Source organism: Fukomys damarensis, unplaced genomic scaffold, assembly GCF_012274545.1.
Source record: "Fukomys damarensis isolate Sample0158 unplaced genomic scaffold, DMR_v1.0_HiC HiC_scaffold_23, whole genome shotgun sequence".
NCBI lineage: Eukaryota > Metazoa > Chordata > Mammalia > Rodentia > Bathyergidae > Fukomys > Fukomys damarensis.
Window position 1 is genome coordinate 40765855 of NW_022900935.1, and position 25013 is coordinate 40790867.

At 40.2% G+C, this 25013-nt stretch overlaps 1 protein-coding gene across 1 annotated transcript in view; it reads left to right on the forward strand.

Annotated features, from left to right (window-relative positions):
* The window catches only part of Rere (arginine-glutamic acid dipeptide repeats), a 268548-nt gene that overhangs the window by 66766 nt on the left and 176769 nt on the right, over positions 1-25013 (forward strand). The window contains exons 3-4 of the mRNA XM_019206904.1: positions 3767-3837; positions 14179-14304. Coding sequence (XP_019062449.1) covers positions 3767-3837; positions 14179-14304 — 197 coding nt within the window. The remainder of the gene's footprint in view (positions 1-3766; positions 3838-14178; positions 14305-25013) is intronic.

Consider the following 25013-nt stretch of genomic DNA (forward strand, 5'->3'; position numbering starts at 1 on the left):
TCCCGGGTTGCTCAAACACACAGGAATCCTCCTGCCTCAGCCTCCCTATTGCTGGGATTAGTGGCATGCGCCACCATGCCTGGCTCTCTTCAGTAATTTTTTTTTGGGGGAAGAAACGAGGATGACTTTGTTCACAGGCTGCTCAAAGCACAGGGTCTCTTCAGTAATTTTTAATGCTTTTATTTTAAAGTGAATTAGACAAATCAAGTCAAAACAGTGTATTCCCTTCCCTCATGATAACTTTGTGACTTGAACAATTTTAGTTCATACTATTGCTGATCTTATCTGTGATTTGTTACTTTATGTCAAATAAACTCTAAATTTTGTCACTTAATTTTGTAGTATGGTGATCTGACGATTTCATATGTTTCAGAGTATGGATAGAGGTTGCTTGACACAACCACTTGTTTTACAGATTACTATTCTAGTGCATTGGGATCTCATATATGAAACCACTTTTGACAGTTTGGGTTTCCATGGTAATGTCTTTTTTTTTTTTGAGACAGGGTCTCACTATGTAGTTGAGACTGACCTGGAACTCACTCTATAGCTCAGGCTGGTCTCAAACTCACAGGAATCCTTCTGCCTCAGCCTCCCCAGGTGCTGGGATTACCAGTGTGCACCGTCACACCCCATCCATGGAAATGTCTTTAAAGGAAAAAATAGCTATTTATCTGGGACTAGTCCTTAATAAGTAGCCACTGTAATTCCACACATGAGATAAAATCTGCTCTTTACACTGATTTATTCCTTGAGGCAGCATCCCTCAGCCCAGCTGCTTAGAAAAGCTGAGGCAAACAGACTCTAGAGGCTATTGTGACATGCCAGCATTTTCCTCTCCTTCCCTTCTCTAGCAGCCACACCCTGGAGTATTTACAGTTAATCGTTTTTTTCCTGTCTGTAACTTTGTAGTAGAAGGTAAAAGAGCATAGCTTTTCTCTCCTTTTCCGGAAGTTCTTTTAATGTATGAGGTAATAGTTGCTTTATGTCTTAGAGTTAAAAGGTTTGTAGTAAAAGTGTTTCTGATGATTCTAAAAAATTACTCAAAGCTTTTGCCTATCTAAAAAAAACAAGATTTGTATGTAGTGCTCACCAAGCATCTATTTTTGAACTCAGCTCTAACTTGTTTTACCAACACTGATGTCCTTGGGGGGTCCAGGGAATGTAGAAGTGAGTACAGTTCTCTGAACTCCCAAGATTGATGGTAATCTGGACAGTGCAGACCATCTGATTGCCAAAAACTGAAGAAACGGAATGTAAATTGCTAATGTTGTATAAAAAAATAGAGCTGTTGGCATTTCTTTGCAGAGGAGCCGTGAGAATTCATTCCCTCTGCTGCTAACGTAGAATTAATTATGAGATTAGTATGATCAGGAGCTGATGGGTTGAAAGGACTTGGCAGAGATGGGGTAGAAGAACTGGTACTTTTTTTTTTAGAGAATTTGACCTATGAAGGGAATGAATAGCATGTAGGTTTGGGACCAGATCTTGGTTTGCAAACACTTTTTCTTTTAGTTACTTGAACTTTACAAGAGTGAAAGTCATTAGTTAGGAAATGATCTATTTATTTTTATGTCAGTAAATAATAGGCTGTGATAGTCTTGTGTCATGAAAGAAAGTAACAATTGTTTTTCTATAGGAGGTGATAGACAGATGCATGTAGAATGTTCTGTTCTACATTTGTGTTCTGGTTGAGTGAGATTAGTATATAAATGATGTCTAGAGGTTTGAAATATAGGAAGTGAGTACAGAAGGGACTAGAACACAGAATTAAGACTTTGGGTCATTTCTAAAGTGGAGATAATAGTTTTAATCTAGGATATTTGGTTTATTCTGTTTTTACTTAAACATAGGATATGGAATATAAACAAAGTAGCCATTTTGATAGGATGATCTCTAGCTTGTTTAAGATGACTAGTTGTTAAATGGATGCTACCTAGATTTTCAAGCAGCATTTATTTAACATCTAGGACCCTGGAATAACTTAAAAAGCTCAGTTAATAGCTCATTTCTTTTTTCTTCTTTTCTTTTCTTTCTTTCTTTTTTTTTTTTTTGAGTACTGGGGATCGAGCTCCAGACCTTGTGATTATGAGGCAGGTGGCGAATCCACTGAGCTAAATCCCTGGCCTTTAATAACACATTTCTGACTGCTGCCGTGCATAGATTCAGGGATTGAATCTCCATTGAGTCCACATCTAAGTAAGATACTAGTTGGAGACTTTCTACATTTATACTTCTTGTTTATCTTGTGTGGTTGTAGGATATAAAGAACCCAGTGTCCTGCAGAGTATTTTCCTGAAGGATGTGCCATTCAGTTAGGACTTTCTTCCTAATCACAGTTTTAGTGGGTCTGCTAGTGCTTGTTATGGGGACTGGTCTGTCCCAAATCCTTCTCCTTTCTCTTTCTTGGCTCTTAACACATATAACAGTTGAAACAGTAGAATAATTTGCTTGTGTTGTCAAGAATTCGAGTTAGTCTTAGGCACATCCATTCTGAAGAGTCAGGAAAAAGAATAAGATGAAAATCATTTTCAGAAGGTTTGGTTGATTGAGGATATTTTTACTTTTCAATAAATAATATGTGGACATTCTTATCCTAAGCTTTATGATGATCATCAGTTGCAATGTGGAGTTTTACCTTTCTTTTCTTTTCTTTTTTTTGAGACAGGGTTTTACTATATAGTTGAGACTGACCTGGAACTCACTATGTAGCCCAGGCTGGTCTCCATCTCACAGCAATCCTCCTGCCTCAGCCTCCCAAGTGCTGGGATTACAGGCATGCGCCACTACACCGGGCTACCTGAAGTTTTACCTTTCTATTGACATTGCTTTGCTTAGGGGAAGTGGGCAATGTAGAATTAGTGATGGAAGGCAGGGCCTCTTACAACTGGGCAAATGTTCTACCACTGAGCTATAGCCTCAGCCTGCCTTCCCCACCTTTTTGTGGGTATCTTAGCATGATATTTAAAAAAAGCAACCTTTTAGACTCTAGCTTTTGAGAATATCAATAATAATTGCCCAACTACTGCTATATCAAATGCAATTTAAGAAAGCATTGTTCTTCCCAGAAGAAAATATAATTTGTTTTATTTCATTCTGTGATTGGCTGCCTTGGTTTTCTTCACAATTAAAAAATAAAATATGTTTAGGTTAATGAAGAGATTGGTTTTCTTTTTTGGTTTAGGTTAAAAGGTCCTTTTAAAAACATAATCAAACTAGTCATCTTTGCATAATCTTATTTTAGTTAAAAATAAATTAGCAGTTGGCGAAGCCATATCTCTTTGTGACGACATGGAGAGCATCTATTTGAAGAAGTCATTACTTATTTTATCTTATCTGTAATCTTGAGCAAGTAATTCTTTTATCTAAATTTCTTCATCTGGACTTAATAGTCCTGAGGGATTGGCCTTCCCCTGAGGGTGGGATTATTCAAATTTTATCAGGTTCTTTAAAATTATCAGAAAACTGGGCCAGGGATTTAGCACAGCGGTTTGGTGGCCTGCCTCGCAAGCACAAGGACCTGAGTTCGATCCCGGTACCAAAAAAAAAAAAACTAGAAAATTATCAGAAAACTGCTCAACAAGATTCAAATTAGTATTTTCCTTTAGCTTCAAGTTATTTGTAGTATAATGTCTTTGGAAAGATTTTTAAAAAATATTGTGAAGGGTATTGCTATATCATTTATTTACCTATGCAATGGTTTTATGGATTCTTTGTACCCATAAAGGTAAATGCCATTGTTTTAAAATTTCCTTTTCTTTTAAAGACTGTGTGTATATCGAGAGTCGGAGGCCAAACACACCGTATTTCATCTGTAGCATTCAAGACTTCAAACTGGTAAGCATTTTTTAATGTACTGTTCCTTTTGCTCTGTATTTGTTTCTGGTTCAGTTGGCTGTCTGTTTTGATTGCTTTTCCATCACTGTTGATGTGATAACCAGTCTACTTTCAGTGCTGACTGCCTCTTGGTGGTGCACTGAGAGAAGGCCCTTGCTGGTTTCATCTTTTCACTTTTGTAACACTCAATGTTATAATGCTCTTACATCGTGAGCGATGATTCTGAAGTATTTATTGCTTTAGTAGCTGTTTTGACAATTTCAGATTCCCTTGAGTTTTTAAAGTAGTTCATATCTTCTCAGCCATTGTTAAGGGCCTGCTGTTAAGTTAGGAATTAACCAGTAGGGGAAATAGTATGAACTAGCCAGACACTAGTTTCCTGTAGTCTTCTATAATTTTCTTTGATAATTTTGTTGGGTATGGAGTATACCTTGAACCTGTTTTTGGGGTCTCCCAGAGGTAGAATTTGGAGGGAGGCATGGCATAGGTATTGTCCTTTCTGATTGAAAACTTCAGTGAGTACAGCTGTGTGGATATTGCCCATTGTGAAATCTCTGGGTCTTTAGGACCAGTGGTTCCTGCTCTCTGGGCTTTGGTTTGTTAGATGTCTGTAAACATTTTACACAGGTCTGCAAATAAGCATTCTCATTCTTGAGTACATAAATGTACCTTATAGGTGTCTATACAATGATTTTCACATATTAATATATTATACTTTTTAATATTCACTTTTAAGTACTATACGTAGTTAAGAATCACTTTATAATATATTTTCTTCAGCCAACCAATATGTAAAACATAGCATCAAACTAGTATGATTTGGGAATCTTCTGAAGCATTTTGATCTTAAGATAGGATTGTTACTGTGAATCATTGTCTATACTCTTTGAAGTATAAATAAATTCTAATTCTTTAGCTTTGTAGAGAATGTGTGTCAATATCTGTGATTGTCCCATTTTCAAAACTCTTTGTAAATCGACAATATTTGTGTTCTGGAAAATACTGTATATGGTATTTTGGTGTAAAGAAAAGTAGTGTAGCCTGCAGAGATCTTTAATTCTGCACCTTCTTTGTCTCTTTTTATCATTTCTAGTGGCTCTAGACAGCCAGTTTGTATATTATGACTCAGCTAGTTAACAGATTGTTATTTTTCCTTGTTAAAACATTACTGCATAAGTAACACATTCCTACTGTTTGAAAGGAGAGTCAGCAGTGCCACTTGGTTCTCAGAGTGATTTGTTCTTGGTAGGCTGCTGATAATGTCCCTAGCCGTTTTTGCACAATAGCCTTGCAGTTTAATCTTGTAAACCTAATGCTTTATGTTCAGTTTTCATTCCAGTATGAATTTTTAACATGTTTAGAGGTCTTTGCTCTTTTTTATATCTTTCCTTACAAAGATTTTTTTTACAGATTCTGCACTGACACCTGAGAATTTGGGAGGTGGCCTTGTTTCCTGAAGAGTTAATTTTGGTTGTGGCTGCTCTTGCTGCTTTTTCCCTGCTTACATATGTGTGTGACTTTTACTGATGCCAGTGCACCACGGAAAGTATATAGCCGTGAAATAAAATTGCAAAGATTTTTCTTTTACCTATTAGATTCCAAGCCCCTTGTACAGTTTTGGGTGTTTTTTTGGGGGGAGGGTATATTAGCAGGAGCCTTCATGTTTGAACAGCATTTCTTATGCAGTGTTGATCGTACTGTGATGGTTGCTGTTCTGGGCAGAGTTTCCTGTTGAGTTACAGTAATTGCTCAGGATATTAACGGCAATAAAAGCCGAAGTTTCTGTTGTCAGTATTGGTCTAGTATAGCACATTAAAGCTGTGCTCAGAAACAAGTGGGGAGGCGAAGCACGGTGAAGCACACACCTTTTTCTAAGTCGCACACTGCTATGTGTGTTTTTGTTTGAGGTTCTGTACAGAGTACATTCTTCTAGTTGTGTAAGAATAATGGGTATGATGAAATACCTGCTTGTGGAAAAAATGTAGTTTTCCCTTCTCTTTGCTTCTTATGAAAAAAAATAACCAAATACATGAGAATAATCAAGATTTTTTCCTGTCTAGTTTATCCAAGCAATAGGGGAAAAGATGAGCAGAAGGAAATATGCTTTGTTTCTCCACAAGATTTTAAAAAGAAGAAATTGGACTTGGTTTTGCCTGCAGCAAGTGATGTGGCAAGTGCAGCAGTGAAAAATGGAAAGAAAAACCCAATAGCTTTGAAATGCTGTATAATTACATATTTTATCCTTTTAGCTCTTGTGAAACCAAAATGTTACTTTGGGATTGTAACTGAGAGGTATTTCTTTGTTTATACCAGAAATCAAAGCTGACCATTTCTCCGTGGTGGATATTAGAGACAAGGCATATTTGGGGACTGTGAAAGCACTGGGTGATGTGCTTCATGGGACTCATCATAGTTGAGGTTGCTGTGAGGTAAGATGATGATAGTGTTGAGGGCTGCAGAGCTAATGAATGACAAGTGGTGTGGGAGACATCTCCCTCAAGCTGTGGATGCCACTGATTGAGCTCGGAGGCCCTGGGCAACTTTGCAGGAACTGGTCTGTGGAGAGTCTACATTTAAAGTGGGGGCCCCGCCTCTAACTTCCCTTAGAGTCTGAGTCCATGGTGTAAAAGAGCCACCTCTGTGTCCTGGCTTACGTCTTTGATCCAGCGAGACTGTTTAAACCGTCTGCCCGTTCACGTTCAGAAATGTCCGCGTTTGGTTGACAGGTCATGTGATCGTCTTTTCCACAGGAAGGTACTATGGCTGTGTTCTATTGATGTCGACCCATGAGAACTCATAAGGCCACTACTGTCCCGCACTGCTAGTATTTATTTATAGTATACACTTCCACAAGGTAGGTGGAGGCTACGCTAGTACAGAGTAATTAAGTTCCTAACCCAGCAGAGGTTTTTAAAGGTTAACATTTTCGAGGCAAGTGAATTATGTGTTCCATTAGGAAGCTTTCATTCTCTAAGGAAATACTCATCTGATTGGTCTTTCTTCCAAACCGAGAGCTCTGGTTTTGTTTGAGTACACTGATAAGTAATCTATGGAGGAAAGAGTCACAAGCAGTCCTCAGACTAGTTGCAGAGGTTAGCTGGGCAGTGCGTGCTTAATGAGAAGCAGGAAGAAAGGAGGAATGTCAGTTAAGTAAATCTGCTTGGCAACATAGATTGTGTACCTATCTCATAATGAGAAAATAGCTGGCAAAATAGCTCTTTAAAGCAGCAATAATATGGGATATTGTTCTGGCTTGAAAAGATTAATTGAAGCCAGTTTTCTTTTTAAGAATTTAGATTTGGAGCTGGGTAGAGTGGCACAGACCTATAATCTCAGTCCTTTGGGAGGCTGAGACAGGAGGACTTCGAGTTCAAACCTAGCATGGGCAACATAGTGACTTAACAAGACCCCATCTCAAGTTCAAAAATGGGCTGGGGAGTGTAGCCAAGCACAAAGGCCCAGGGTTCACTTCCCAGTTTAACACCTCCCCTCTGATTTAATTTGCGAATCTGAGGCAGTTAGTAGAGGGGCAGAGCTGAAAGGCTGAATCAAGAGTTGCCACAGTGAGGGTAGCAAGACTGGGACAGTCATGCTCAAGCTCACACATTAGGTCTGAGCGCAGGGGCTGCGAGGGAAGTGCGTTGCTGAGCCAGCTCTTCTCTGCACAGTTTCTTGGCTTATTCTGTGGCTCCTGCTCAGTAAGGCACCCTTACTTGGGCTTACATCGAGTGAATCTCCACTCACTGCAGCCCACAGAGCCCAGTGTAACCCTCTAACCCTGTCTTCTTCTGTAGATTGGCTCAGTCACTCTGACTTGGTTTCTGCTGAGAATTTTGTTCCTGTACGAGTCAGGGATCATTAAGGGGTATTGAGTCCCAGAATACAGTTAGAATGTTTTGAGCCGTGATCAATGCTTCCCACTGGCACTTTTGGAAAACCTTGGTTTTGTGTTTGTTGAACTCGACACTATAAAGAGGGCCAAAAAGTGTGAAATGCTGTTCTTTCCTTTAGTGAGCATAGATTCTAACTGAACACATAGTTTGTGGCATTATCACATGTCAGTCCTTTTTGGAAAACACTCAGTAGGATTGATGGAAGACAACCATTCACTTCTCTAAAAGGAAAATTTAGCTCTTTTACTGACAACAGTAAAATTCCTTTTTATAGAAACCTAAGTCTTAAGCATTCTGGAGATAATCTGCTATCTAGAAATAATCATGGAGTCTAAGAATACTAACAAAGAAAATCACTGAAATTAGTAATTCTGATTCAGTATAACATCAAGGAATTCCTTATAGAGTAATTCCCACCTAATTGTATATTCACAGATCAGTAATTGAAGCTATTCCTTTACTATTCCGTGGGGTTTGTTCTTTTTATGGGAATTCTATGTGGATGCTTGAGTTGCCCTCATTCTTACAGCAGGAGGAAGTACATACAATTTTTGGCTTCCTGGAGTTACATAAGTATGGCTATTCAGCTGTTACTTATAGCAAATAGTTTTCAGGTATAATATGTAATTATTTTAGGCAAATACCATCGATCCATTTTATCGACACTGGGGAAATAGTCTTTAAAATTAAGCCTAGTCTAGAGACCCTCAGAGAGGACACACTGTTGTTGGTCTGTGCTGGCGCTGGTGTAGGGCTGTTGGCTGACCCGAGGGCATCGTTGGGCCCCTCTGCAGAGGATGTGGTGTTGTATGCTTTGTGCGCCAAGCAGTATGGATTCTCTGCTTCTTGTGAATGTGGGGTAGTTTAGGGTACTTACACTGGGTACCCTGGTGAAGGCTGCTCTGTGCCAGCTGTGAATGTGGGGCCAGGTTTATTCATGCCTTCATGTCACATCCTGCCTAGGTTTCAGGGCCGTGTGTGAGAACACCTGAGATTTCTCTCGGCTCTGGTCTGTACCCATAACCCTCCTGCAAAAACTGACCATCCCGCCCATCAGTTTTACCCATGCCTTTGCTGACAGCACTACAGTAGAGGGCTGCAGAGGAGTGATCTTCAGCTTAGGTTTCACTCAGTGGAAATTACTCTCTCTTCGCCAAGCTTACTTTCTCAGACATGGATTAGAAGCTGTGACAAGCTGTTTTTTCCTGTTCAAAAAGAAAATTTAAGCCAGGCATGGCTGTGCATGTCTGTAATTCCAGCACTGTGGGAGGTTGAGGCAGGAGAATCACATGTTTGAGCCCAGACTGGGCTACTCAGTAAGACCCTGTCTCAAGAATTTTTTTTTATTAATAATGGTTTAATAGCTTCTCATTCTTTGTTAGAAACAGGAGACATCAAGTAGGAAATTCATTAACTTCTACTTTTGGGTGCATTGTGTACATAGTGAATTACCAGATTTATGCATTATTCACCACAGTTGTTTATGTCCAGTTTGGCTGTTGTCACCACACTGAACATAGCTTATGGACTATGGATATTCTGGAAATGGGCATTCATTTTAATACTAGGTAAATCTGTAGTAGAGCCTTTTTCAGTGGAAAGCTTCAGGGAGGAAATCCTCTTTCATCTGAGCATGGCTAATTCGGATTATAAAATATGTAGCTCTGGGGTTGAGCTGAAAAGTGGTAGATGAAGAGGGGTTGAGAGTCTTTTTGATTACGTGTTGACTGGCTTCCAGTCCTGTGCCATCAGTTGCTATGTTTTCTGTTCTTGGGGAAGACAGCCCTTTGAACTTTGCTTGATGTACCTATGAAGTTAGGATTAATGACCTACCTTGCCAGGAGTTTGTTTTACATTAAGTGGTCAGACCTACAGATTGCCTTGCCTGGTCTTGCCCTGCAGAATGCAGTAATCATGCATCAAGGTGCAGTTAGCCCTCTAGGCTTGTGCTTTGTAAGGACAGATGGCATTTCTGTTGTGTGCACTGGTGAGTACTGTGTGCCTAGCACATTGCTTGGTCATAATGTTCAGAGAAAATATTGAATATTGATGAATTATCATTTCAGTGGGAAAGTTTCACTGGATAAGTTTAAAAAATAACTTCAGTTGCACTTGTCTGATAAAATGAATTAACTACAAATGAATCCTTTATCTGTTAGATAAGTCTAAGAACTCTCCTAATTTACCTTTGATTAAAATGTAGTATTTTATGTATTTAAATAATAAGATTGTTTCTTTAAAAATATTTATTTTTTTATTATTTACTTAGTTTTTTTTGCAAGGGGGGGGGTACCGGAGATTGAACTTGGGTCCTTGCACTTGCAAGGCAGGCCACCGAACCGCTGAGCTAAATCCCCGGCCCCAAAATATTTATTTTTAAAAAATAAAGTCTGTTACTTTCCTCAGGACTTTGAGTGTAACCAAAGGCAAAACACTTTTAAGATGTGATTATATTCTGCTTGAATTTTCTATATATTAGTTTTTGGTAAATATAAACGAGACCTTAGTCCATATATGAAAATGTCAGAAAAGTCTGCCTGCTATGAAAAGTGCTTGGGGGAGCCACAATCAGTTTCTTTGTGAAGCAGTGACTGTTTCGCTTCTGTTTCTGGTGGTCCTTCAAGTTAGGCCTACAAAAATTGAGTTTCTCTCTGTACTCCTCCTTCTCTTAGCTTCTTGAGTTGTGCCCTGTGTCAATCAAGGTCATGACCACCCAGTTACAGCTTTGTGAAGCGTTAGGTAGTAAAACAAAAACCTTAGTTTATTACTGTGTGCTTTTAGTACAGTATATAGTACATACTTAAGCAGTATTTGAAGAACTAGTGGAATGGACAGCTGAGACTGTCTTTCAAAACAGTCGCTCTTTCTGTAAGCTTAGTTCTGTTGGAAATGAGCCTGTCAGTGTGGTTGTATGTGATTTCCTTTTTTCCTTAAGTTTTAAAAATTGATACATGGTAATCGTATGTATTTATTTAGGACAGTATACAGTGGTTTCTAAGGCAAGCAACAGTTCATATGGGTCAGGGATTTAGCTCAGTGGCACTGCACCTGTCTCACAAGCACAAGGCCCTGAGTTCGATCCCTGGTACAAAAAAAAAAAAAAGAAAGAAAAAAAGAAAGATTTCATATTATTGAATTGGCATCACAGTATTTTTCTAGAAGCTGTGCCTGTGTTTTTCTTTGTTAGAGAGGGCAGCCCTAGCCGGGCGTGGTGGCGCATGCCTGTAATCCCAGCACTCTGGAGGCTGAGGCAGGAGGATTGCTGTGCGTTCAAGACCAGCCTGGGCTACATAGTGAGTTCTAGGTCAGTCTCAACTACATAGTGAGACCCTGTCTCAAAAAAAAAAAAAAAAAAAAAAAAAAGAAGCCTTGCTTATATAGCTGTTGTATAAACAGTGTTGTATGAAAGTACAGTAGGAGCCAGGCAGAGTGGCACAGACCCGTAATTCTAGCACTTTGGGAGGCTGTGGCAGGAAATTTGCAAATTTGAGCCCAGCCTTGGCAGTTTAGTGACATAGTGAAACCTTATCTCAAAATATAAAATGAAGGGCTGGGAATGTAGCTCAGTGTGAAGGCCCTGGGTTCAGTCCCCAGTACTGGTGGGGAAAACAAACACAAAAAAGTTTGGGGTGTACACCTGTAATCCCAGCTACTTGGGATTGTGAGGCAGGAGGATTGAAAATTTGAGGCCAGCCTAGCTACATAGTGAAATATTATCTCAAAATAAAAACAAGGCTGGGAATGTAGCCCAGTGGTGTAAAGACTTTGGGTTTGATCCCTAGTACCAAAAACCCCACAGAAAAACAACTCTCCTTCCCCCAAAAAACACCAAAAAATGGTAGGGTTACGGGGCTTACCTCCATATGTTGTGCAAAGACTAAATGTCTTTTGCATATGAAAATTTGAAGTTTGTAATCTTATTCCTTTAGTGTTACAGGTGGAATTAAATACCTTAGCTAGGAGCTGGGTGGACATGTTGGAAGAGGGTATTTATTTTGTTGTTGGGTATTTATTTGCCTCCTAGGCTAGGGATTTAGCTCAGTGGTTCTGTTGCCTGCCTGGAAAGCGCAAGGTCCCGAATTTGATCCTCAGTACAGAAAAAAAAAAAAAAAGATATATACCATATTTGCCTCCTCTCCTCAGTTAAATGCTGGTGGAAGATTTTTTTAAACCATCATGTCTGTTTTGCATGATGTGGATATCAGTTTAGAAGTGGCTAGGGAGGTACTCACCCAGGTGGAAATCAGTGAGGCTCCAGGAGCATCTTATGGGCTCCATTCCCTCTGCTTCTCAGCAGTCTGTTTTTACTGTTGGCTGTTGGACAGGATGGACCACTAGCACTTAAAGTCTTAGTGGTGCACAATTAGGAGGTTGGCTGATTCACTTTCTCATAACTTAATTGAATTTTAGGACTGTTAGAAAATCATTAAAGTTTTATTTAATTACATATATTGCCATATAAAATATTTACCTAAAATATTACTTACCAAGTTTGGTACCTATATGTGAATTGTTTTTTCTGAGGAGCATGAGAAAGTTTGGGACAGTGTGATATTTGCAAAGATCTGTGCAAGAACATTGAGGAAGCCCCTGTTCAACCTTGATTCCTTAGAACTGTAAATCTGTAATTTGTGTGTATAGTTCATGTGGATGTTCATATGAAGAACCAACTCGAAGTAGTTTCGTGAAAACAGAACTGTGAGAGAAAACCAGGAAAACTGAGACACTGTTATTATTTTCTGATTAGTAAGAACAATGATTTTCTTTGAAAAGACTCATTTTTAATGATTAATGTGTTTTAATGATTACTTTATGTGCTTATAAAAATAATGCCAAGTATTTAGAAATGCTTTACTAGGTTTAAAAAAATTTTAAACTCTTAAGTTTGAAGGAGCAGTGATTTGAATTTGAATTCTGATTAACCAGAAATTCATTTTTATTTTGGTGGTATTGGTGAAAAATATTGAACATACTGTGTACATTTGAGTGCAGAGTTGAAGTGAACTTTTTGCTTGGAATTTGCAGTTCTGGCGGGAGGAGGAGGGAATTGTGTGGTGGAGAAAGGTTTTTTACTGCCACCTAAGATACCGTCTGTGTTGTCACTGAACCTGTGGAATCAGGGACTGACTGGGCGGAAAGTTAACTTTGAGAAGCCAAGGATGTATTCTGTGTGGTAACCTTGGGAGAAAGGAAGGCGAAGAAAGTGATCATGAGAAACACATCCTCCATATTAGCTTCTTTCTTGGTGTTTGTCTTTAGGAAGAAGAGGGTTAAAAGAGGCTTAGAAATATAAGTAGTTGATTTTATTAAAATTTTGGTTTAGAGAAGTTGTTAGAGAGTGATTGTTTTTCAAAGATAATTATAAGATCCCTAAATAACAGGGGTTTTCTTTTGTACTGGGGATGAAACTCAGGACCTTGCGCTTGCGAGGCAGGTGGTGAAACAACTGAGCTAAATCCCTGGCCCAATAATGTTTTAATATTACAAAGTTTGCTTATTTACAATTTTTAAACAAATTTAAGTACAGAAGTTCTTATATTATATAAGTATTTGGATTTTGTGGATTTCAAAAATTCATGTAATACCACATAAAATTGGATTGGTTAAATTAAAAAGAAGTTGTGTGCTCTCTAGGACATTTGAAAGGCTCCATATTCAAACTGTTGTCTGAGGTTTCTTCTGATACAAGGACTGCTGGCTTTCAGAAGTTGCTATTCAGTCTTTTTTCACTTGTTTTAAACGTTTTTTTGTTTTTTTTTTAAACATGGTACTTACTAAACTGGTTTTGTGCCTAGAAATAATGACTATCTTGAACTTTATACTCTGTGCCTGTCCATTTTCCTCACCTTATGGGCATTTTGAGAATTTTAAAATTCATTTGAATGTACACTCTCTCTCTTTATAAAAATCTGTTTTTAAGCATTTGTCTATTTACTTTGTCTTCAGCTTTCCAAAATTAAACTAACAGTTTGAGAAAGTAGTGGGGTCTCTCTTTGGCTGCTCAAATCCTGTGACTGTTTCTGTATTAGATGTATCTGTGCTTCTAGCATCTCACATCGGAAACACTTCTGAAAGCCTGCTTTGTCCACCTGTGCTTGATTTTACTGTTTTCTTTATCTGACATTTTTGTTTTTATTACAAGTGAAGCATGTCACTGTTACTGTGCTTTGGTGCTGTGTCATATCTTAAGGTGGTTATTTTGAGGGGCACACACCATACACTTTACGATGGGACCCACACTAAGATGTGGAGCAGAAAGGTCACACGTTTGTTCACACTTTGATTGATGTGAAAGCTCAACTCTTAATGGCAGAACAACTTCTCTGAGATTTCAGAGACCATCTGCTGAAGGAGATTTTCAGATGCCTGCTTGTGTGCTGAGTGCCCCCAATAACCAGGGTATGAGGGGGCATTGGGCATGTTAACTTAAAACTGTTTTCTTTTTTAGGTCCACAACTCCCAGGCCTGTTGCAGATCTCCAACTCCTGCTTTGTGTGACCCCCCAGCATGCTCTCTGCCGGTGGCATCACAGCCACCACAACATCTTTCTGAAGCCGGGAGAGGGCCTGTAGGGGTAAGGAGAATCCCGTTTTTAAAAGCTATCAGTATTTTATATCCCATAGGGTATAAAATAGGAATATTGCCGCCCTCCCCAAAGCCCCTTTAAAAATGTGCTGTATTATATGTGTTTTTAAAGGAGTAACAAGTACATGCACAGAGGAAGCAAAATACGGGACTTGCCTTACCCCTCTAGGACAGTTCCAGAAGTTAGTGGGGTTTGGTGGAAGGGTATTTTGACACCAGCAGAGAGCATGCTGGGCTGCTGCAACGAGCAGGAGCTGGCAATCAGCAGCGAGTATGGATGTTGGCAACTGAAGTGGGGAAAAAGGGGGTAAGTTTGAGTCCATGTGTGGAATGTGCATTTCCCCAGGCTCTTTGGGCCCCTGGCTCACAAATCGAAATGGTTTAGGGTGCTGTACAGTCAGGGGATGTTTTATAGGAGGCTGCTTAGAAAGAGGGAGGCTTTACTACATTGTGCTGGATGTAGAATAAATACATCTAAGTCTTGGGCTTCGATGCAGCCCTGTCTCTCCTGGCTGTTCTCTGGTGATCCTGTGCCTTGGTGATGACAGGGCGTGGTGCAGTGCAGCGGGCTGCAGCTCCCAGAATGCAGGCTGGGTAATGATTCCCACGAGGGTCTTTTCTGTGCAGGGTCGCTTCCCTTTCAGGAAAGGTGTGTATGCACTTGACTTCCTTTCCCTTCCTGTAGGAAGACTTACAGCAACTTATGAAAGACACATGTAATGGTGTGAACCGAGTGTCTGAAACTTCTGTTACAACTAACGAAATGTAATCTGACCATGGAATGTACCTTCTTACAGAATCAGCAAATAACACAAGCGAACACACACTCAGTACAGGATAGTGTTGATCCATGCTGACCTGTTCAGTTGCAGTGTGTAACATACCTGTTGTGGCACTAAGAAGAGAGTCCTCCAGATGGGCTGCAGCAGTAGGGGGCAGAACTGAGAAGCTGGTGACAGGCAGATCTGGGGACGCTCTAAGGAGGAGACAGGACTTTCATCCTGTGTCACATGAAGAGGACCAAGCTAGCAGTGAAGGGCTGTTGGCAGTAGTAACAAGACCAAGAGTGTTGGTTACAACAGTGGCATGTTTATATAGTAGCTGTAATTACTCAAGAATCGCCCCCCCCCCCATAACCCAATTGGTTCACATTATAGAAGCCTCGGGTTTCTTGAAGTAATAGTCATGTACAAGTAGTGAGTAGAATTCTCATTTTCATCCCGGGGATGTAACAGTATATTGACATCCTAAGGGACAAAAAGCAGAGTCCTGACTGTCTACTTCTAAATATTCAAGTCGAGCATGGTGGCTCACACCTGTAATCCCAGCACTTGAGAGGCTGAGGCAGGAGGATTGCTGGAAGTTTAAGGCCAGAATGGGCCGCATAGTAAGACACCATTAAAATTTTTTTTCTGCCTTTATTATTTGTTCCTATGTGTTTCTAGGAAATTATTTTTCAACCTGGTGCTTTCTCTACTCTTTAATCAGGATGGTGTCATGTTAGATTGTTTTATCTGCCATGGTACCAACTAGCATTTGCTGAATGGATTTAAAACTTTGTCCATAACACTGAATTTTAGTAAACATTGTATAATAGCATTAGTGACGGCCAGCATTTATGTTTTAGAAGCAATAGTATTCATGTCCACTAAGGATGTGGATGAATTTCAGTGTAGTGGAGCACAGTACCATCACCTTAGGTGGTGTAAGATTCTGTAGTAAGGTGCTGACTCCCCTTTCAGTCGGGACGCTGCTGCACAGAGCTGCCGAGTGGGTTGTTCTGTGCCATGCTTTGCACAGCTACATTGTTCTTGCTGGATCTGAGCCGGCCCCGTTGGCAGAGCTCCCACCCCCATGTGCAGCGCTCTCATAAATTCCGCAGGCACACGAATCTAATACAGTGTAATGAGAGAGCTGCTGGGGAAAAAAATTGATTACAGGGTTGCAGACAATATCATTAACGTTTCTTGCCATGATACACCAGATGTCTTCACTAATAGACTATTTTTGTTAATTTCGTTTTTATAGGATAACATTGATTGCATCATAATTTAACTTTCTTTGCATATTCAGGTATATGTGATCTATATGTCTACACTAATGATGGCATAAACTCATCAAATTTAGTTTTATAAATTTTCACTTACTCATTTTTGTATCTGTGCTGGATTGGCATTGTTTTTACCTATTACTGAGAATTTGTTAGCATGGATGTTTTCTATCAGAAAGCGTTGTGTTCACTGGTGGGGTGGAGGGGATACAGGAGGAGAAAGGAAGGCACAGGTGCCATGGCCCAGCTCCTCTCCAGCTGGTCAGGAACCAGCACCCCGCCCCAGCTGATTAAATGGAAACCACGTGGCGTGTGTGACGGAGGGTGGAGGCTAAGCAGTGAAGCTGCTGCTATTTAAGGAGACCGGAGGGCACATTTCCCCGTTGTTGTGGATGTGGTCCCGCCGCAGGCTTACTTCTGTTGTGCCGTCTGCCATCTCACTGGCAGATCAAGGACTGTTCAGTGTCGTTAGCTTTGTAGGGTTTACATTTCTCAGCTCTTGTCTTTGTGTGTGTTTGTTTGCAACTCTGCTGAGTGGCTAACACACATGATTAGGACAGTAGTGTGATAGTGACCTGAACTGTTGAACTACTTAGTTTCAGTAGTTTTTGTTTATTCATGTTTGTTTGTTTGTTTTTTTTTGCTTTTTTGAGACAGTGTCTCACTGTGTAGTTGAGACTGACCTGGAACTCATTATGTAGCCAGGCTGGTTTTGAACTCATAGCTATCCTCCTGCCTCAGCTTCGAGAGTGCTGGGATTACAGGCCTGCGCCACCACGCCCGGCTAGTAATTTTTTTTTTTTTTAATTAGTTTTGGTTTTGGTTCATTTTCCTTTAGGGAACTTTTTTTCTCTCAACATGTTTCTGTGTCAAAACATGAAACTTTTCTATGCCTTCATCTTCATACTTTTAAGATGGGTATACAGCTACCCCCATCTCCAAGGGTTGTTATAAAAATCAGTTGAAATAATGCATTAAAATCACACGCATTGTTAATGATGGGAACGTGTGGTAAAAACTGTGTCCTTAGTTGATTCTGTCATTGTGCAGGTGGCCTGCTCTTCGGCGGGACTTACACAGACCTAGATGGGATGGCCTGCTACACACCTGGGCTGTATGGCATGGATAGCATGACACTCTTGGGCTTCGAGCTCTCCAGCCTGTCACTAGATGAGTGCTGGAGACAGTTGTAATGTAGTGGTTAGTAATTATGTATGCAAACATAGCTAAGCATAAAAGGTACTGTGGAGATACTGGAAGATAAGCGCTGCCCAGCTGTATTGTAATCTTCATGGGACCATCATGGTGTATGTGGCCCAGTGCTGCCTGAAAGGTTTGGGGCATGACTGTACTTAGCATGTAGCAAACATAGTGAGCAGAGCCTGTTGTCACATAGGAGTCCTGATTTCTACAGATTCTGGCTTAAAGAAATTGATTAGTTAAGTGTTCAAGAGGTGGTATGTATATATGCCCCTTTCCTAAGATGAGTGTAATGATTATGCATCACAAACAAATGCTAATAAAAAAGAAATTTATTCGGACTGGGGATTTAGCTCAGTGGTGCCACCACCTGCCTCACAAGCGCAAGGACCCGAGTTTGGGACGACCCCCCCCCCCATTATTAACTTTTTAGACCGTTCAAGTCTGATGTCCATAGGCTTTTTACTGGTCCCTGAGTTTAAGATGGATTGTGAACTTCCGATACTGCTTGCAAAGTCCTATATGTATGTGCACTTTCCTGGAAAGAGGCTCTGTAGTTTTTGACCCTGGATGCTAATAAATAGATTCATATTGAAAGTAATTTAGAAATTAAGACTGAGAACTCTGTGCAGAGGCTCTGCAGTACTTTCTTTCTTTTTCTTTTTTTCTTTTCGTTTTGGTTTTTTGAGACGGGGTCTCACTATGTAGTTCAGATTGCTCTGGAACTTCCTGTGTAGCCCATCTGGTCTCGAACTCACAGCGATCCTCCTGGCTCAGCCTCCTGAGTGCTGGGATTACAGGTGTGTGCCCCCACACCCAGCTCTGCAGTACTTTCTTTAGAATTTTAGAGTCAGCTTCTGTTGGGGGGGAGGGAAGTAAACAGGGCATTGCCTGTTTGCTATGCGCCCAGTACTCTGCCAGTCTCTTCACTTAGTTTAATCCATCTAAACCCCACAACAGCCAGTGATGCCTACTCCATTTTGCAGACCAGAAGACTTTAGGCCCACATTTGAATAAAAGTCTTGCCTTTTGGAAGTGGCAGGACATGGCCTCTCCTGGATCAGTTTTGCTGCCTCTGTGGCTGGTTTCTGTGCTGCCACGGCCGTCTTTGTAGTGGCACCTGCTTTTGCCTTCACTTTCCTAAGGAGAGCCCTGGTTAGCCTGTGGCTGTGGTTAAGTCACTTATAAGAGAAGGTGGCTTCTGCCAAATACATGGGGCGGCTCTTACTCTGAGTAAGTGCGGTACTGGTGTTAGGTCCATCCTCTGCCCTCTTTTTTGCTGTATAAATGATTGAACTCAGGGCCTCCTCACTGAGCTATGTCCCCAACCTTGGCTTTTCTTTGTTTGAGGTATTGTGGGTGGGTATGGAACCCAGGGCTTTTGCACTTGACCTACATTCCCAGGCTTTTAACAATTTTTTTTGGAGACAGGATCTCTCTTAATTTCGTAGGCTGGACTTGAATTTGTGATCCTCTTACCCCTGCCTTCCAGAGTGCTAGAATTACAGGTGTGTGCCATCATGCCCAGATCTAAGACCCCTTTTTAATTGTTTGCTTGCTTGCTTGGTATTTGAGAAATGGGGATTGACTACCACTGAGCTACATTCTCATCCTTTTTTTAAATTTTATTTTGAGGCACTGTCTCACTCACTTGCCAAAGCTGGCTTCAAATGTCAGACTCCTGCCCTAGCCTCCTGAGTACCTGAGAACCCTTTTAAGTGGCAGCAATATTTTTTTTCCTGTCAGCAGTTGTGGTTATATCTTTAGTGTCTTTTTTTTTTTTTAAGGAGTGTGACCAACAGCTACATTAAGTTCTCTTTTTATTCATTTTAATAGTGTCTATATATATTTGAAATATAGCAGTTGTTAGTGCTTGCTGTTTTGCTTTTGGTTTCAAGTAAAACCTAAGAATTTGGGCCCTGTGTTTCTCTAAAGAGAATTTCGACCCATCTAGACACACCTTCTTTGGTTATAGAGCTGGCAGCTTGTTCCCAGCAACATGTATTGAGTTTTTGCTCATGGCTTTGGTTGAGGGGCTCGTTGTCTTAGGTTGGTGTCTTCTCACTGGCCTACATGACCTTCTTTAACTTGTAAGGGGTGCTCTTAAAGTTTTTTGTGGTGCTGTAGACGTTTTGTTGCAAAACTCCTGGGCTTACGTAATTCTCCTGTCTCAGTCTCCCAAGTAGCTGAGACTACAGGCCAGCCATGTCCAGCTTCTTGTTTACTGTTTGATGGACCAGGAGTGCATTGCTTACTATATAGTTTAAACATGTGTGACTACATGTCAAATTAGTGTAAAAACAGTATTCTAGTGCTATTTTTCTTAGATATTATTATCATTTCTAATACTAGTGCTTTTTTTATTTGCCATTTAAATAATTAAAATTGAAAATTTAGTATGAATTGCTGTTTTTTTGTGTTTTTCCTTTTTGGTATTGGGGATCGAACTCAGGTCCTGTGTTTGTGAGTCAGGCAGCGGAACCACTGAGCTAAGTCCCCAGCCCATGAATGGCTATTCAGAAGTGAAGGTGATTGTACTTGTCCCCACTCAAATTTAGAAAGAGCTCTAGTCTGGTGGCCTCTTTAGCCATGTGGGAATTTCTGAAGTGATTCCACTTTTTTTATTATTTACTGTGACTTCCAGACTTGACATCAGGTGTACCAGATAACTGAGTAAGGTCAGGAGGCACACTGTTTTTATATGTCCAAAGACTTGCTAAATCACATGCTGGGGTGGGGCATGGTGGTGCACATCTGTGGTCCCAGCACTGGGGAGGCTGAAGCAGGAGAATTGCTGTGAGTTCGAGGCCAGCTGGGCCACATAGTGATTACAAGGCCAGAATGAACTGTATAGAGAGACCCTGTCTCAAAAACTAAAACTAACAGGGCTGGGGATTTAGCTCAGTGGTTGCCTCTTGCCTTGAAAGCATGAGGTCTCAACTTCAATCCCTGGTACCAAAAAACTAAAATAAAACAAAATAAAAGCAACAAATAAAATAAAGTAAATGCTGGTATTATTCCAGCTAGCTTCAATAAAAGATGTTTACTAGATTTACATAGCAAATAGTAAAAAATATTCATAAAACCCCATTGAACCAAGCTCCAACAGAAAGGCCCACTTGTATTGGTATTAGAGAGCACACACCTTGCTTCCAGGTCAACTCAGTTTTTACATGGAGCAGTTGTTTTCATACCCTGGCCTCCCTGTAAAAGCTAAAAGCTGGTTGTCAGCCAGTTTGTTCTCAAGGCTGTCTTACCATCATATTCATAACCTTTTCCCCCAAAGGAGACATAAACCATGTTTTCAGAAGACAGATCTCAGAAACCTTATGCTTTCATAAATGCCTGTAATTTAAGCAGACTTTTTTCTTACTGTAGCTGTGTTGGATTTAATGACCTTCTGCAAATTTTACTGAACACTCTCTTCTTCCAGATTTAGTGCATTGAGCTTTATTACTCACAGGCACTCTTAGGCCTTCTGACCCTGCCCTTTTTGGGGTCTTTCATGTTGTTTGACTAAAAAAAGACTCTGAACAAGTGTATGAAGATTCAAGGCTTCACAAGTTCTCTGGAATTACTTTTACTGAAATAATTATTGTTGACATTTCAGCCCCCAGAAATAAGATTGCAATTTTGTTTGCCTAATCTCATTTTGGGTGTTATTGTTGCATGGTCGCAGCATCCCCTGTAAATATCAAGGCCTTCAGTGGAAGAAGAGATGGCAGACTTTTACAAGGGTGCCAGTTTTTCCCTGCAGCCTAAAGTTTGAGCAGCACCCCAAAAATTAATCCCGTTGTGCAATCTCTATAGAAATTATTATGCTTCTTGCCTAGAAGTAGGCATTTTATTTATGTCGTACCCAGGTTGAGTGGCAAGTACCTGCCCTTTCCTCGTTTTCCTTAAATGAATATATTTTCTTAATGAAAACCTGGGATTAGAAATTCTTAGATTACTCTGTGCCCAGGTTTGCATCTGTTTTAGGAACAGACTACCCATTTTTAAGAAGCTTGCTGTCTAAAGGGACAGAAGAATTATTCTACCCTTCTTCAATTGAAATTCTTATGATGGAAAAAAATTATCTGTCAGATTAATTACAACTTGATGGTTAACGTGATGAAAACCTCATTGAAAAGAAGAGATTGAAACTGCTTAAAAAGATTTGTTCTCTGGAGTATCTCACATATTTACTGTTTTTGATAATTTTTTAAAAGTATGTATTAGTATTACCATTAATAAATTTCAATTATAGTTTTACATTCTCTCACATAATTTCCTGAAATGTAGATTGGGAAATATTTAAATAGAACCTGTGTTGAATTTGTTTTGGTACCCAGGATCATACTTGGGTACTTGCACTTGTGAGGCAGGCGGAGGAACCACTGAGCTAAATCCCCAGCCCCTGACCTGTCTAGAATTTTTAAAGACAGCACCACGGTAGGTTTTTAGAACAGGTAGATTTAAAAACACCTGGGTTAGTGCTGAAAATAAATTTATATTTAAAATACATCTTGCTTAATTAGGATTAGTCAAAGTCCCTTGCAGAAGAATTTCATAGAGTCTGTGCTGGCTTGTGTGGGAGAACTAAAAGGTCATTCAGAGCCAGGGTTCCAGCAGGTTTTAGGGCAAAAACTATAGGCCTGGCTTTCCTTATGTTGGCTATCATGTAGCAGATATATTCTGGTGTAGTCCACCTATCTTACCAGAAGATGCAGTGTTGCCAAATTACTTTAAATCTCTAATTCTAACCATTTATTATATTGTACCTGACGAGATAATTTGATTTTAGTTTCAGCTGTAAAGTTTCACAATGTAAAAGTCATTGTGTGTTTTTAAAAACAAATTTATTTCCTGCTGTCAGTATTGGAGGCTAATCTACTGTATGACTTTGCCTTAGTGACCTATTAAAAATAAGTTGGGAAGGACTTTTTTTTTAACCGTTTTTAAAGAGAATACCAATCAATACATTGATGGATTGAAGTTATTTAGAGACAGTGTTAAAAGTAAGTCTGTGAGAATTGCAGAACAGATTTCCCAGGACAATTTCATATTGATTCATTAAGATTACAAAACAGGCAAACAAACTCTTCGTGATGTGGGTGGTTAACACTGTTTTTGAGATTTTTCTTTGTTTAGAAAAATGTAGAATTCTGAGTTTCACATAAAGCATTATAAGAACTCTGCCTTACAGTTCAGCAGAAAATCAAGTGTTTTATAAGTAACAGAAGTAACAAGAAATTGTTGTGGATCAATTTGTTTGGACTAAAGTATGCTTTTGACCATAAACACAAAAGATTTTCTGGCAAGTCCATAAATGATATTTTGGGTTAGTAATGTAGCAGAATACAGAAAAACCCTGACTTCTTTATCTCCTGTTGTGTGTATGCGGAAAGCATCGTTCATTTCTCTTGTTTTCCTTTTGGCTTGCTGTAGCCGTGTGCCTCCCCATCCTCTGCCACAGACACCTCCTTCAGGAGCTGCATTTCTGCCTCCCCGCCCCTTCCCCACTTCAGTGTCCTGGCTTCAGTCCCTGTTGGCGGTTTCATCCTTTCCCTGTGCTACTCCCGCCTCCCCACACTGTCTCAGCCTGTTAGTGTGCACACTCCCACATGCGTGCATGTGTATGCTTGTGCGCGTTAGTCCTCCTGGGGTTTGAATCCATGATCGTCACTGAGCTACATCCTTGGTCCTTTTTATTTTTCATTTTTGAGACAGTCTTGCTAAAGTTGATCAGGCTGGTCTCCAACTTGTGAGCTTTTGCCTCAGCCTCCCAGAGTGCTGAGCTAACAGCTGTGCACTACCATGACTGGCTCTGTCATCCATTCTTTTTGTTTGCTTGTCTTTATTATTTGTTTAAAATAATCTCAAACTTACAGAGAAATTGGAAATCTCCTACAAAGACCTGTCTGTATACCCTCCTTCCAGATTGGGAAGTGGCTAAAAAACTGCACACTTACTATTGAAGTGGTGGTTCTGGTTTGAGTCATGTTGGCAATGTTTATTAGTTGTGTGATCTAATGATTTAATGTCTCTGAATCTCACTTCTTCACTTTCAAAACAAAAATACATAGTCACTGGCTCTGGAGTCCCCTCCAGGGGTGGGTATTTCTTCTGAAGGAAGGTGGGCTCTGAGGAGGTCCCTCCTGAGCAGATGAGGACATTAGCCCTGCCCAGGCAGGTTCTTGCCTCAGAAGGAGGTATGGACAGGCTTATTAGATGGAGTTAGAAAGTAAGAGAAAATGGAAGAGATTTCCACCTGAGGAGCTGAAGAGGGCACAGTGCTGGTGGAGAAAGTCAGACTGTCCTTTACTAGAGGAACAGGGGCTAGGAGAGTGTATATCTCAGTTCCAGTTTTGCAGGATGCCTCTGGATAAGTCCTCACTGCGAAGGTGGCAATGTGGTCTGCTTCTTGGAGCAGTCTCAGTTTTTTGGAGGCTCTGTTGGCATCCAAGGTGGCTGCAGGTCCAGGACAATAACAGCGACTTGTGGGGTGTTCATTGGTTTAGGGCTAATAAACCTCCCATTGCCAGGGTTCAGAAGACACCCCCTAAATGATGTTCGGAGCCGAGTAACAAAGTGACCCAAAGTTTTAAGGTAGTAAAGGAGAGGGTTATAAAATGAAGGGCCAGTTGTGTTCTGCTTTCAGTTGCCCATTGATGATTTTTTTTTTTTTTAAAACCAAAGTAACTTTCAAGTTCCTGCCTGCCTCTGAAGAAAACACAAATCATGCCTTAATGAGTAGCGGGTTAAGGCCCCAGGAGTGTGTCCTCTATCCCTGTGGTGAATTCCATCTCACTTACAGGAGCTCCCTGGGAGATCCTGATGGGCACTGGCCTTAGAGAGGGGATCTGCCTCATGTCATGTCACTGTTGGAAAAGCACGGCCCACCTCCTCATGTGCAGAATGCATAGCTTCGAGTACAGGTTCAGAATTTCGTACACCTCTCAGACCTGAGCGTAGCATGGGCCCAAAATAAGTGTTTTTGTGGTCTCCCATGTTACCTAATTTCCTATTGTCCCCATCACACTAATAAGGTATAATTTGTGTATTTATATCTCTAGTAGTTAGAAAAAGTAATTTATAAATTAATTTCACACAAAACTATAAAACCAATATAATCATAAGCACAAACATTAATTGAGTGAATGAGCTACGCTGTTTTTCTTAGGTAAAATAGCCACTTGTGACACAAATCTGCAACTAATTGCTGCTAGCTCAAGTTACTTATTTTCTTGTGATGACTAAATCTTCTGTCATTTTATTTTTGTTAATGTCTCGGAGAAACCTGTCAGAGTAAGTATAGCTTACCATGACTTGACTTTGCTTTACCTGGCAAAAATGTGCTGGTGGGATGCTGGTTTTGTCTTACTTTTTTGGTAGCTATTATTGCACTTAATTGCTTAGTTACTTGACTGTAGGTGAGCCTATTCAGAGTCAAAAGCTCATAGTTA